This window comes from Pleurodeles waltl, chromosome 1_2 (genome assembly GCF_031143425.1).
Source record: "Pleurodeles waltl isolate 20211129_DDA chromosome 1_2, aPleWal1.hap1.20221129, whole genome shotgun sequence".
NCBI classification, from domain to species: Eukaryota; Metazoa; Chordata; class Amphibia; order Caudata; family Salamandridae; genus Pleurodeles; species Pleurodeles waltl.
In genome coordinates, this window is record NC_090437.1 from 192,041,739 (window position 1) to 192,057,426 (window position 15,688).

Sequence of the window (15,688 nt, forward strand, 5' to 3'; positions counted from 1 at the left end):
CACTCTCACCTGGAATGGTAGTACCATTTGTGTGAAACAACCACGCCCCCCAAGTCATATCTAATGGGAAAAATGGATAGTGTTTTTTTTATTATTCTTATTTTAAAGAAGACCTTGTCCCAACACTTCAGTCTTTTTTAAGTTTACTTTGCATTGCTAGAATGTAAAATGCTCCAGCACCCAATTTCTGGTACGTGACCTGTTAAGTATAGCAGGTAAAACTTATTCTGACAGATATAGTGCGTGTTAATTCATACTGAGTATTTTCATTCTATTCTCAAAATCCACCATGCTCTTTTCTTAATCCCCAAAGATATCAAGGACAGTGGCACCCTGCAAGTGTCATACCTTATTTAGGAATGGTAGGATTGAGGCGAGGTGCTAAAGCATCTGCATTAAGGAGAGTTAAGTGTTAAGTTCAGTGTCGGATGTGAAGCCACTAAGCAGCACACATTTTAAAATTGAGTTGCATATAAAGCACATGTGGATCTTTAAAAATGAAAGTGTATTTCGTATACACTATTGTGAACACTTGTATCAAGTGAGCCCTTGCTCAGTCGGTTTGAATCTACTCAATTCATAGTATTTATTGCCAATGCTGGTTGCACCTTGCTCTACTAGCTGCCCTAATTTTCAGCTAAGAATGTACATGGGTGGGCTCACTCGAGCTTCCAGAATGTCTACTTCTTTTTAAATAATTATTGTATTGCTTTTAAAAGGAAAACGCGAAACTATAAACAAACACTGCTGTATGACAGGGTCAGGGGAGATGGAAGACAGCCAGGAATCCAGTCCTGTGGATCTTAATGGCTTACATATTGAATACCAAAACGAGATTATACATCAAATGGAGTTTTACCTTGACCAGCCATTTTGGCTTCTTATCCAAGGGCCCCCACACTTTATAATATTTTGCCAGAAAACCTGTCTATTTGTACCGTGTTTTCAGCCAATTTCGCACAGTATTCCATAATGCTCAGCTACGAGGGGTGTGAAGGTGCCTAGGATGTCGGCCAAATATGCTTGTTTTTTCTGCCAATATCGTTGCTCTCCCTTACTGCATTGCATACAATCCAGGCCACTACCCCTACCCATCCTCCACAGCCTGGTGGGACTCTAATAAACTCTATGAAAGCAAGTAAACTGGATTAATTTGAGGCTGGAAGGAGCAGCCAGGGCCCTGGCCGTGATCTTGGCCTCTTGCCAGTCATCATCATCAAATCAACCTACCTCTTGAGCCACGGAGACACTAAACTCATCAAACAGGTTAGGTCAGGGGTCTTCACACTGGAGAGCGTGCCCCGTAGGGTGCCTCAAGTGACCCCTGGGAGGGGGGGCAGTGTGGGGGGGGGGGGGCACCAGGCTGTGGACAAAAGAAGCATTATGCTAATAACAGGGCTTTGTTTCAAGCAGAAAAATGAGCAGTAGTAAACCGTTCTGTATTGGGCCAGCATGTTTTGCCATTTATATACAGGCTGGGAGTATGTGTCAAAAGGGAATAGACTCTGAATACTCTTCAAAACCCCCACCTGCACTTCTAATAATCACACTGTGGATACATTTACACGTTAGAAAGGCCTGCCTGAGCAGAATAGTGTGTTTGGCATCATGTATTTGATTGCATTTTGAAATCAGTAACAGAACTTAACTCCAGTGTTTACCAATTTATTAGAATAATTGTTAAAAATTCGGAGGGTGGCCCGATTATTTTTTTGGGTTTTGGGGGTGCCATTAAAAAGATAAAAGTCCACTGGCTTATGTGTATTCAAAAGCAAGGTTCTGTCCTATTTTGGGATCCCTGCACACACCCCTTCCCCTGCCAAGTGTTCCATGGTTACTTTTATTTATAGTGGGTTAGAGTCTGCGACCTCAGCTAACTCTCTTTTGTATGTCAACAGGGCATGATGAAGTAGAAAATATCTGTTAAACTATTTTTTGTAATTGGATTTTCCCCGCTAGCTGCTGGAAGGGATTCATACGATTTAGTGCCCACACATCACCCAAATTTGTAATATTGATGAGTTCCCAGGTGTCGAACCTCTCCAGCTGCACTCCTTTTTCAGACAACTACCAGTCCACAAGTGGGTTTGACTAGTGAGCTTATTGAGCCTGTTAAAGGATCGAAGTGCCTTCCTGAATGCCTAGTTTTCAGTAGTTCATTAGAGCCTTAGAACCCGCCATAGTGGGCTCTACCAGCCATTAAAGGCCCACTCCTGCGTTAAAGACCCGAGCCGAAGGCGAGGGCCTTTAACAAGAGAGAGGGCCTTTGATGGCTGGTAGAGCCCGCTACGTCGGGTTCTAAGGCTATTAGAACATTCTGCCACTACAGGGCAGAATGTTCTATCAAATAAAACAAATTCCTCACGTTGCCTGAGGGGCTGTGAACGTAGAGCACATTGGAATGTTGACGCTTGGGGCTTTTACCAGCCAGTAAAAGCCCGGAGCACTCCATTGTCTGCAGTGGAGCCCCCAACATTCCAATGTTCTAATATAGCCTTAGAACCCGCCGTAGCGGGCTCTACCGGCTATTAAAGGCCCGCTCCCGCATTAAAGGCCCGAGCCGAAGGCGAGTAACTTACGTAACCCAATAATCCCAGGATCCACTGGGAAAGCACAGCGTCAAAGAAGGTGCCATACCAGATCGCTTCCTTTAACAGTCACACTTATCACTCCTTTACAAATGGTAAGCCACAGAGAACAAACGGATGTGGCATTCTTTTTTTGCTAAGTGGTTTGAATTCGGGAAAATGAAAACTCTCTTTCGAAGGTGGTTCCTATTCCTTTATTCCGGTAATCAAATGTTTGTTTTTTGCTCTGGATTGTTGATTATTTGTATTCATTCATTCTGAGTTCAGCACCCTGGTGTTTGGGTATGCCAATCCAGCTCATTGAGTTTATCAAGGTGAGTTGATTATGTATAAGAGTTTGTAAGCGAGGTTCAGTAAAAGTGTCTTATTGACAACAGAAAGTTTATTTCGGCAGGAGTGTCCATGCCAAAGGCGGGGATGGTTCATGCATCGAGTGCTAGGTATGAAAGTGATTTCTGTTTGAGAAATGAGAACGGCCTTTTTATGGGACAGATTAAGGTGGACATTTTCAAGTTTGCACGCTCTAGAAGTATTATTCTGTTGTCTTGTGTACAGAGTTTTTTATTTTTTATTTTTTTAGGAATGTATATTGGCGTGCACGCTAAACATCCGCACAGGTGCCATGTGGCATTAGACACTTTTTACAGACAACACCAACGCACGTTTTGCATGTACAGCATTGGAGTCTGATACTTACCATATTTTTGGTGTCCCCCATTTACATCTGCCCCCACAAACCTGCATGTTCTGATCGTTCGTATGTGCCTTACCATGCAGGAAAGTCAAACATGAGACTCTTCCTTTTTATTGGAAGTGTAGCAAAAATACAAAAGTATGTTACTAAATTGTTTTGGCAAACTACCTGGTGATTTCTGTTTAATTAAGGTTTTGGTATTGTCAATGTCCGAAACACAAGCTGGACGCTTTCTTTCTTATTTAATTTTTGAAAAATTGTTTGTGGCACTGCAGCCACACCAATAACATGAAAATATTGTCAGAATCTAGGCACCGTGCATATTTTTTTTTAATAAAAATTAAAGGGTTTAAACACACAAAAATTGAAAACTATAAAAAATAGCATTCAGGAGAAAAGTTCTTTGGGTTTGGGCGGGTTCAAGAAGTGAGTTGTAATCTCACTAGGGTGGGGATTTCTGCATTTTACACTACTCCGCACGGTCTCCTAGAATCGTACACGTTTCCTTGGATGAGGTAGAGTGCGGATCCAGGACCCTTCATTTTTTTTTATTTAGATATTAAGGTGTATTAAATATTTAATAGTAGAAAGTAGATTTGCCTAGTTTGTGCTTTATTGTGTCACTGTGTCGTTGTAAAGTGATTTGTTATCTCCATGCAGTACCCTTTATCGATGGGGTCGATTTTGTAGATCAGATCTCAGTTGGAGGCTGCTTTCTTGACTGTTAGTCTGCCTACTGTTTCACTGCCGTGTAGGCTATTGAAGATACGTTAGAGAAGAGTAACAGAGAATACAAATAAAATATAAACTTCTAAAAAAATAAAGAAATAAGATTCATAGCTTTAAAACGGTAAGGTACCATAATAAACCGATGCAACAAAAAATTGTGTTGAACTTTGAGGTAATACTACTCGAGAGCTACTTTGCTACAATAAACTTGGCTATCTGTCTATAGAGCGGGGCATTTCATCTAAATATCGCCATATCACGATCCTTTTGTCACATGGCAAAGTATCCCCACACCTCCCTGCCGCAAGGTGCCCACTGAATCTATGTAAAATGAACCTGTGCACATTTAGGACATAAATGTATTCACTCACAGTGACCCATCCGTCCATCCTCCCTAGCTGGAGTCCAGGCACAATGCCACCCACTGGTGATGGTTGTCAAGGAACGGAGGCCTGAGAGACACAGTGGGGAGCAGCATTGAAGGTGGATACATATAACTTTGGTCACATTCCTCTTTTGAAGCCGTTCACCGAAAAGCCCACTCGGAAAAGGTTAATTAACATAATGCAAAAATTGAGGTGATTAGGGCTAATGCTGCAGTGTTTCATGGTGAAGTCACAGCATTGTAATAAAGAAGGTACAGGTAATTCTCAGCAGTCGTGAAGGAAGGAGAGCAAGTGTCCGAACCACAAAGAAGATAACTTTTGTTATTTTGTTATTTCTTTCTTTACTGTTTGTCTTTTATTGTAGGCATAAATGCCCGAGCTGTTAGCATTGATATTGTGCTGATTCTATGGTTAGCTATTCAGCCTGTATCTGTGATGCTTGGTATATGCCTCTATTTCTGGTGATAATGATGTTCACTAGTTGCTAATAAATTCCCAGTGTCACTTGCTGAACTCTGATTTCACCTTCTTTCCCTAGTAACACCTACCGTATGATCGAACAAGATGATTTTGACATTCAGGCAAGATTGCACACCATTGTGAGGGGAGAGGATGAAGCCTCTATGGTGGAATCGGTGGGCCTTGCTTTGGTTAAACTTCCTGACGTGCTGAACCGCCTGAAGCCAGATATCCTCATCGTCCATGGGGATCGATTTGATGCGTTAGCACTCGCCACATCTGCAGCTCTGATGAACATTCGAATTCTCCACATTGAAGGTGGTGAAGTTAGTGGGACCATTGATGACTCCATCAGACATGCAATCTCCAAACTGGCACATTACCATGTTTGCTGTACTAGAAGCGCAGAGCGGCACCTGATTGCAATGTGTGAGGACCACGAACGCATCCTTCTAGCTGGTTGTCCTTCCTATGACAAGCTCCTGAGTGCCAAAAACAAGGACTATATGAGCATTATCCACACATGGTTAGGTGTGTACTCAACTATTGAAGGCACATCGGTGAAGCCTATTGACTGTTTTCTGGTTTGAAAGTGTTTTTCCCTCCTATACTCCACTGAGTTCTTGTCAACATGTTTTTGTTAAGTCATTTCCGATTATATTTGGGCAGTAGATATATGTGCTATATAAACCACATGCAGTCTTTTTGTCATTTAGTTTTACTGGGTTCAAAAGCTATTCCCAACATTATTGAACCTATTCAAGTGTTTTTTTGTGTTGTGAAGGTGCTGGATTAAGAGCAATAAGATCACCCAATCAACAGGACAGGTTTAACTTGTAAAACTTCTCTGTACTCTTCACAAAATGTTGGCAGCTGTCTCTCGGGAAACACCTCATGATTGGCATGGGTACAATGATTTCACACAGCAGTTCAGTAATTGGTGACAGTTGTGTTCTTTCATCTCTGAATGCTCGAACTCATTGCACACCAGTTCAACTTCAGTGCGGGTTATGGTGAGTTTTCAATACATGGAATTCCTATCTGAAGAAAGTATGGAGTTAAAAAATCTTTGTTTACCGGGATGGGTTGAGGTTATTTTATAAAATATGGTGGTTTCCTCCAGTAATGGATTCACTTCCAGGCATTGTGCCAACATGGTGGAGCTGCCTTTCTCACGTTTTATATCTGGATATATGTTAATGCAGGCTAGCTACTAAAGGAAGTGCTTGCATTAAATGTCCCAGAGTCTATTCAAGAACAAAGGACTTTCTGGCATTGTGATCCCGGGCACAGTATATAAAGAACAGCAATAGACTTAAACACGAAAAGAGAAAACCCAGGAAACAGACAAGATGAACCAGCGCACCTACCTGTACGGTTACTGCATAAAGCCAGGGCCCATTTAAAAAATAAGAATCTATGAAGTTCTATATTCATTTCCCGGTATATCATGTGCTTGTGCAGGCATGCTATCTTTATGGAGGAAGCCTGTTCTGTAATCCCTAGTACGGTTATACTGTACATCTAGTTTCTGCTTAGTCTGATGCTATTTATGAATGATAATCTGATTGGTCATCCAGAAAGAAGAAATCCACAGGAAGATGTTCTTCAAAGATACACAGCTTAGGAAAACGCCATTTTTAGAGAGAGTTTGCCACAATACAAAATAAAATGCAAATTCTGTATTTGGGCCCACACTGAATACAGAACTGATGACTTAATCTTTTAGCGGAAATATTTTCATGAGTCAAATTTGAAATAACGGATCGATGTGTCTTTGTCGAAACAGGCAGTGATGTGAAACCAGAAGAGTACATTGTAGCCCTGCAGCATCCGGTGACCACGGATATTAAACATTCTGTGAAGATGTTTGAACTTACCCTGGATGCACTCATCTCGTTTAATAAGAAGACACTGATTCTCTTCCCAAACATTGATGCAGGTGAGGAATAGTGCTGATGTTTCTCATTGTTTTTCAAGTCGGCCTTGCAAGCTGAGCAACAGATCAATCCTTTGTGGTTGGGTGTGGGATCCTCGGGTATGGTTTTTGGAAGAGCAGAGCCTGGAGGGGACATTTTAAATATGAAATGTGTCATTTCTTTCCTTCCACTTTATCATTCTATTCTCCTTGGTTATTGATTATACCCGCAGTACTTGATCTTTTCTCTGATCATCTGCTTTCTGTTTTAAATCATTAGCAACGAAGGAGTGGTCTTTTGTATAATCAGCATCTGTGGAAAATCTTGAGCCCATGTTTGATGGAAAATCATGCTTAAAAAGGCATGGATCTCAATCCTCCTAGTATCACTATGTGCCCTTTGCCCCACCTTTTGGGTGATTTTGAATGGTTCAGCGATCAAGATACCCTTGTTAGCTCAGCTTGTTACTTACCCCACCACCAATAGACTATTGTGTTCTCTGCCACATATGTCACCACATCACAGATCAGCAGTCCATGTTTCGTGAGTTGTAGACTACACCACCATCCGGGATGACAGACCATTTCATGCCAAATGCGCCAAGTCGCTCTTTTTTCAAGCAGTTGGTAAGTTAGTAAACAGTCGTCCTTCCTAGAAGGGTAACGTGGTTACCCATAATCTGTAGTCATATGAGGACTGTTTTTTATTGAATCAGCAATTTTATTGTTGGAGCATAGTGCATTTTATAGTTGCCAACACATTTTTACAATAACTTGTTTAACAGTCATTTGAAAGTACAGTAGGCTGAAGAGCAGTGCTCTGTAAAGAGTATATTCTTCAAGATTCCGTCAAGACCTTAGCTATTTCATATTATTTAAATATTTATTTTCATTCCTTTTGTCAGGTTGGCTACATTTCGGTTTTGTATGTTATGATGCTGATGTAAGATGCAGGATTGTGTCGTAATGATTTTCCAAAAGCATTTCGGGCATGTGCTTTCTTATCTTGACACAGGAAACGTCCTTAACAATGTGTCCTTTGTTTCCCACGCAAACGTAACCACACTCGATGAACAACGCATGGCTTTTTCTCTGCCTTAATCAAGTAAATGCTGAACTACGCGTATGGAAGCCATGGGTTGCTAGGGAGAGGATGCGGTGAGATAATTGGGACTTATGCAGCAGTGGGGTTAGATGAAGGGATTGGTGGGTGGTTAAATGCAGGATATTATAATTTCTTTTTTTTTAAGGGATGGGGTGGGGGAGTTTGGGTATTTTGTTTTAAGGGATTAGTTTGGGGTTATCAGGGTATTTTGTAGGGGTGGGTGGTTGTTTTCTTAAAAATGTAGGGCTTGGGGTGGGGGTCGTGGGTCGGGCTAGATTATTATTTTTTTTAGGGCTCAGTGTGGGTTGGGGGACGGGGTAGTTTACTTTTTAGGAGGGTGGTGGGGGGTTGGGGTATTTTTTTTTTTTTTTTTTTTTTTTTTTTTTGGGCTGAGGGTGGGTGGGGGTGTCAGGGTAGTTTAATGGGGCCAGGGTCAGGGTATTTCCTTTTTTTTTTTTTTTTCAGGGTGGGTGGAGGTCGGGGTACTTTAGTTTATAGGGGCGGGGGTTAGGATAGTATTTTTTTTAGGGCTCGGGGTAGTTTAAGTATTAGGGATGGTAGTAGTTTTGAGCATCAGGGCGGGTGGATGGGGTTGCATCACAGAACCACACATGCCGTTTCACATGTTTCCACACATGCCATTACCAGCCATGCTTTTACAACGAAATTCGTTGTAAAGGCGTGCATGGAAGCTACGTGGTCTTGGTTCCGACCACATTGTTAAGGCATGCGTGGTTCCATCATACAACCAGTTTTCCTGCCCACATCCCCTGCTGCCTTTCTAAAGGCAGTCTTACATGGTTTGGCAAGATTGGTACCAGGGCTAAGAAAAATGAACACGTTACTTAGATTCTGAATGCCATCTGCTGGGTGCTACTGAAAGGAAGAATAGCATCTAAGAACTGATTTGTTGTGTGAAGAGCTTTACATTTCCAACAACTGTCAAACTTCAAAAGAAGGTGACTGTCTATAAGAGAATTGCTTGAAAGGAAAAGCAAAGGGTGCACCATTTAGGAGATTGTAAAAGTGTAAGAAGCAAAAAAACAAAACGTTTTCCTGTGAAGATTACGAAACATATAAGCAGAGGCTTTAAGACTGGTCCCGGATCTGATCTTTTCTAGTAAAGCTTTAAAAAAACAAGCCAGTTATCAAACAATTTCACACGCCTTTTTGTTGAGATCCTCGCAGGAACCTGACATTATATGTGCTTGTTGATTCACACACTCTATATTCTCTTGTTATAGTGGAATGTGTGCTCATTCTTTATGATAGAGGTTTGAACTGTATAAATCTATCACGTAAATAATGGTGTGTATAATGGACCATAGCATGCTCTCAAAAAATTGTTAAATGTAGGTTAGTTATTGGTGACAGGGTTTGCATGAGAGAAAGTAAATCTCAATATAGTATGAATGTAAAGTCGTTATTCTGGCAAATATCTTGCAAATATCAAGCAATGGCTGTCCTTGCTTGAGCCTATATTCATGCTTTACACTCCATACACTTCTTCTGTGAGGCCTTGCTTTGGACATTTTTTATTTAACACACTTGGACAGGAAAATGCAAAACCAAGTTATTACCTTGCTTAATGTGAATGTATAATTCCATTAAGGGCATGACACCTTAAAAGATAAGCAGTGTAAGCTCTGTAAGGTGGAGTTTTATTAACAGCCACATTCCAGTTCTTTTTCACTGGACAGATCACTAAATGGTCCTCATTTTGGCTGTTTCAAAGTAAAGGTTTTTAGATTGATCAAAGCTACCATTAACATTTGTGCAAGCCAGATACGTCCCAATGCAGAAGTTGTTCGTCAGTTAACAGCCAACCACCACCCGCCCTTTCCCTTCTGTCAGGAACTATAGAAATCCATGTGACTTAACTGGGATAGTTACCCATGTATAACAACACTATAGGGCTTTGTCTCCCTTTTTGGTGACAGAGGACCTGATTTAGAGTTTGACAGGGGGGATTATCATCACAAATGTATTACGAGTTCCATAGGCTATAATGGAATTGCAATATGGCAGATGGCCGTCTTGTTTGTGACGGAGTTAGCCCCCTCCACCAAACTATAGATCAGGCCTCAAGTCTTCATCTTTTATTAATGGCGGAATCTTGTTGGCCAGTATCTGCTTCAAGTTACACTGTCAAAGTAGCTCTGTTTTATGTTCTCGAAACTGCAGGTGGACCCCAAATGTGTGGTCTCCATTGTTGGTTTTTAGTTCAGGCTAAGATACGCTGCCCACCCCCTCACCCGCGTTGTGTGAGTATTTTTAAAAGTTAGAAATCTTAACGGGATACCCAAGATTGAGGAGTGGTTACAGTTCAGCATACTCTTTTTCAGATGGCATGATGTGGTTTCTAGTTGAGTGTATATCTCCTGCTCAAGTCGGTTCCCCCTGGAAAAGAAAACATTAGGCTTATTGAACCTTAAAAATTCCTCCCTCTTTAATTTTAGTATAATGAATTCTACTTATTTCATAACATCCATCCACTAAGGTTATCTTGGTGAGGTAGACATATATATATATATATATATATATATATATATATATATATATATATATTTTTTTTTTAATTGTCTGTTTTCATGTTCCTCTCTGAAAATTTTATCGACAGTATATACTGTCCCTTAGTCTTCAAATAAACAAGTCCTCTCTCTGGCTGTCTCTAAGGTTCACTGTGATTAGTGCCATCTGAGACCCGTGTAGGAAGTATCAAGGCAACCTTTGAATCGTAGTTCTAGAGAAGTGCTTGCATACTTTTGCCCTGCTGCCAAAAGCTGTGATGATTGAATCGCAAATTTAACTACACTATAAAAGAAAAACTCGAAATTGGTACGCAGACAATCAGTTGTCCCAAATGTCTCTAATTTTTATTGACTCTGAAGTGGAATCCCATCCAGATTGAGATTTGAGTGTTTGTCTAGTCTAAACGTTCAGTTTAACTCCAGGCAAACAATCACAGTAAGTTGGTTACCTAGAAAACATAATTTTGCCCAAAGTTCAGAGAAGTGAAATTTTGAATTCATCCCTTTGCTCATCCTTTATTTGCACCTAGATTGCAACATCACTTGGAGCGCAGTACTTATTTTGAAAAAACAATTGTGACCACATATGCCAGAGACAAGGTATGTGAAACAGGTTTTAGGTTTGTGTGCAAGTGGTGAATATTTGGAGAGAGATTTACATTCGAGCTAGGACTGTAGAGAGGAGCACCTTGAATTCTGAGTGATGGGTGTGAAACAAGTTGCAGACTGTATCAAGCTCTTCATGATGTGTGGAGTTAGATAGTGGGGTGTACTGGAAGGAAGAAGGCATGAATACAAGGCGATGAGTGAATTCATTTTAATGGAGAACTGGCATAGTCATCACACCAATGTGTATGTGCCACAGTATTCATGCTTTATCTGATTCCTTGAAGGCAAACTTGCATTCCATAATGCAAACCGAGGCTCTTTGTTGCTTAGATGGCTAGTTCTTGCGGGTATCAAGGCACTGATAGCATTTAGGTAGGATATATGTACGTGTTTTCTTTTTTGTTACTGAGGCAACCACTGGTGTTTTCCAGCTCATGTTCCTAATTGACATCATCCTAAAGATATCCATTTAGGCTACCCCCAATGTTCTTGTCCGCATCTCATGGTTGGATGCATCTATAGGATGATTGCTTCTGTGGAACACGTTTGTTCTATCTTTTCAAACACATCTGATGTTCACCAGGTTCTTGTCTATGTGTCCTAACCTCACCTAGAAAAAGAAAAGTAGGGGCTGAACAAAATCAATAAATTAGTTAGCTGTTATTGTAATGACTGTACCTTTTGAAATAACCCATCTTTCAATTTACATTTCCACTACTCTCTTCCACTTAAATACAACCCTTCTGGTCAGCAGTTCCTGGGAAGCTGTTGGATGATTCACAGACAACAACATATGTGTCCTTTGGTACGCCCGATGTCTAGTTGCAGCAAAATTAACAGCATTGTTTGCTGGGTAGGGACACTCATATGCCTTGTGAATGGAGTGTAAGAAGTATAAGAGTAATCTACTTCAGGAGAGTACTAACATTTATTTTCTTCTCAAAATGGATAGCCGTCTGCATTACCGTTGTTGGCATGAAGGCAGTCACCCTCTGGAAAGGCTAGTTCCTCATTGGAGTGCAGCATTTACAACAGATATTTTCATGCAGAAATCAGCATAGCTAATACTTGTATGCCGATCATCCTCCTGTAAATGCTTTTGCCTGTCTTCGGAGCTAATTGCCAAGCTCTAAGAACCTACTCAGCTAAGTGGTTACTGCGGTGCAACCCACCTTCCACAGATGGTGTTTTATTCTAACACTGTTAGTCTTCAAATGAGATCCTTTGCTGATGAAGAAATAGCTAAACATTTCAGTGATGGTTCTTTTTAATCGTCCATTCTCATTCACCAGAGGCAAGTGGAAGGTCAGCTGCCACCGCTGGTGCACTGGGAGCTCCAGATCCTACCTCTGCATTTTGTAGCCTCCAGGAACATCTGTTTGAGAAACAGTGCACCTAAAGGAGTAAAAGGCTACAAATCAACCACCACTGACCAGGCTCTCTTTCTTTTTCTTTTCACAGGTAGCAAAGAAATGGTTAGAGTGATGAGAAAGAAGGGAATCGAGCAACATCCCAACTTTCGAGCGGTGAAGCATGTTCCATTTGAGCAGTTTATACAGCTTGTGGCTCATGCTGGATGCATGATTGGAAACAGCAGCTGTGGGGTTCGAGAAGCAGGAGCCTTCGGCACCCCAGTCATCAATTTGGGAACACGTCAAACTGGGAGAGAAACTGGTATGTTTATCTTTAGTTGTATTTCTTTATATAACCCCCTTGCCCTTTCCCCCCCCCTCCCCCCCCCCATGTAAGTTTCATTCTCTATGACTTCACTCAAACACTTCTCCAAGACATTTAGGACTGTATTAAACCATTCTGAAGCCCCAAATCCTGCCGTTCGCAAAATTATATGGTTAGCAATCCAGAATGGCTGGAAAAGTGTTTTCAACTTTCAAAAGGAGTTTGTGAATCATTGTGGGTTTGTTAAACTGTGTATTTTTTTTTTGTTTCACACTTTAATGAGAATGGTCGGTAACAAAGAATGGCAATGATGTTTTTCATTGAGGGGTTCGGAGTGACATCAAATAGACAACAAGAGCTAAGCTTGAGTTACCTATTATGTCCCTCAGAACCTCAAAGTGGAAAACATCCCAGTGACTCGATTGTTAGCGTGGTATAATTTTATATTATGAATGGTCACTAAAATCACCTGTCTCTGCTTTTAACTGCTATGCTGGGACAGAAGAGGAATGTTGATGCCCTGCATAACTTGGCTTCATCTCCATGTCTAAAATGTAACAAAAATAAATAAAATAACTGGCCTCCAGCCATACCAACTACTACCCTCTGTGCTGTCCCACCCAACTACTCCCAAAACTGTGTCTACTGCCCTCCATAAGAGCCAAGAATGCACTGACAGGCTCTCAGATAAGCCTGTCAAAGCACGCTGGAATTCACTTAGGATATACCAAAAGTGGATAACAACTTTTGTTGCCCACTGTTGCTATGTCATAGCATTGAATAGCCAGGTGTAAAATCTGGTGTACACAATAGTGGCACTCGGTGAGAGAACTGTTACAATGAAAATAGTAGCAACAACTGGAAAACAAATAATGAATAAAGGTTTAGAGTCCATTCCAGATTTTCTTTTGATTGTACAGTCAGTGATTTAAAAATCAATTCTTTTACTTTCTCAAGTCTGAATATTTCTTGGTTAACCACCATTGAAAATCAAACTTGTAGCATCTCAACTTGTAAACCACAGCCACTTCACAGACATTGCCTGACCCCAAACCATCCACACTGGATTCCCTTTTTACTTTATCCTCCCTCTGTCCCCTTAGACTAAACCTTGTGGCTCTATGCCAGTTGAAATCTAATTTCTATCTTTTGTTAATTTAGTTAATCGTGCATTTGCATTTACATATGTCATGCCGATAAAGCACAGCTCTGAATCACAAACTAATATATTGTTGTCTCTCAGGTGAAAATGTTCTCCATGTTCGTGATGCAGATGCCCAAAACAAAATAATACAGGCACTACAGCTCCAGTTTGGTAAACGCTACCCAGGGTGAGGTCAAAATAATTAAGAAACACAACTTTATTTTTCTTGCTACAAATGTGTTTTTCTTCTTTTTTTTTTTTTTTCACCTTTTCTGTTTTATCTTTTTTTCCAGTTCAAAGATCTATGGGGATGGGAATGCTGTTCCAAGAATAGTGAAGTTTCTCAAGTCTATTAATTTGAAGTGGCCATTGCAGAAGAAGTTCTGCTTTCCTCCTGTGAAGGAAAACATCTCTCAAGATATTGATCTCATCCTTGAAACTCAGAGTGCGCTGGCTGTGGATCTTGGTGGAACAAATCTGCGTGTAGCAATAGTCAGTATGAAGGTATATATAAACATCTGACATATGTTTCTGCCTTATCCTCTGTTTGTTCAAGCAGTGATATTTCTGGAAAGTGTGGAGTGTCCTTGTCACGGGAAGAAACTTCCAAAGCTGGAACCCATAAATGTATGCAAGGGCCGTAAGGTTGGTTGTGGTCAGTTCACCTTCTGTGAATAACACTGGAATTAGGGTTTGTAGGCTAGTCCTTTCAAGATTTGCAGTAGGATTGTGCTCGATTTGTGCAAGGCTTTGAAAAAGCAGGTAATGTTAGCTTCTAGAGGGTAAAATTGTCCCGCTTCATCTGCTTCAGGAAGACCAGAGTCAACAGCAAGTGATAAGCCAGAGAATCCCATAACACAAAGCCGGGCGTGGAACAGTGACTGAAAGTTATTGAAACGTCTGCAACCAGTGATTGGGTTTTATCTGGTTGTATACACAGTTGCAGAGGCCACAGTGTCACTGTGCTGAAGATTTAACTGAGTTAGGTTCTTAATTCCTTGTTCTTGGATATTTTTAGTTTATGCAACATTGTAAATCTAGACAAAACCACTGTAATTGAATTATAATACATTTTCACGATCTAATGGAGACTTCTGGCTACATATTCCCTACCTTAGATTATTCCCTAGGTGTCAGACTGGGTCTAGAAATTTTCAAGCAGTACCACAGTAGGTGGCATCATTCAGCTCTGCGCCTGCATCATCAAAAGTGATGTGTGCAATGCCTATATAGGCACCTCCCCAGCGCACCTACATCAGTTCTTTTCTATCTGTGCAATTAACCCAGATCCGGAGAGAGCTACCTTTGTCCATTTTATGGACAAATTGTTTTGACGTTTTGTCAACTTCATTTGAGACTTTGGTTCCCAGTGTGCGAGAATATCACCCAAAAAACCTGTGGGGTTTAAACCTTGTGGTTCGTATCACAGGCAGATGTCTGTGACAGACCCCACCTGGTTCGTCTCATGTGCATGCTGCTGAGCCATGACTCAGACCTGTGAGGACTGCCGCGCCATGAGCTCCAAGACACTGCAGGAGTGATCCCTGACACTTTTGGTTTCCCCAATGCTGTTGACTATGCGACACTCCGGCTCCAGGTCGCATAGAGGGTCCCACGCTGTTCCAGGCACTCCTCGTTGCGTTCAAAGTCATCAGGTAAGTCACACAAAAAATAAAAGAAATCCAAGAAGTCAACGTGCTCTTCGACTTCGCTGCACCAATCAAAGTCATCAGATGAGGCACAGGAACAACATCACCATTCTAGGCCTCGCTTCCACATGTCAGTTGCAGAGCCTGCCTCTGGGTCCGATTCATACCTCCCCGAGTTTCCCAAAGCTATTATAGAGAC

The 15,688-nt window shown here is 41.2% G+C and overlaps 1 protein-coding gene across 3 annotated transcripts in view; it reads left to right on the forward strand.

Annotated features, from left to right (window-relative positions):
• The window catches only part of GNE (glucosamine (UDP-N-acetyl)-2-epimerase/N-acetylmannosamine kinase), a 278,480-nt gene that overhangs the window by 160,333 nt on the left and 102,459 nt on the right, over positions 1-15,688 (forward strand). For all 3 annotated transcript variants that reach the window (XM_069237640.1, XM_069237648.1, XM_069237655.1), the window contains exons 3-7: positions 4,936-5,387; positions 6,646-6,798; positions 12,481-12,693; positions 13,940-14,027; positions 14,134-14,344. In XM_069237640.1, coding sequence (XP_069093741.1) covers positions 4,936-5,387; positions 6,646-6,798; positions 12,481-12,693; positions 13,940-14,027; positions 14,134-14,344 — 1,117 coding nt within the window. The remainder of the gene's footprint in view (positions 1-4,935; positions 5,388-6,645; positions 6,799-12,480; positions 12,694-13,939; positions 14,028-14,133; positions 14,345-15,688) is intronic.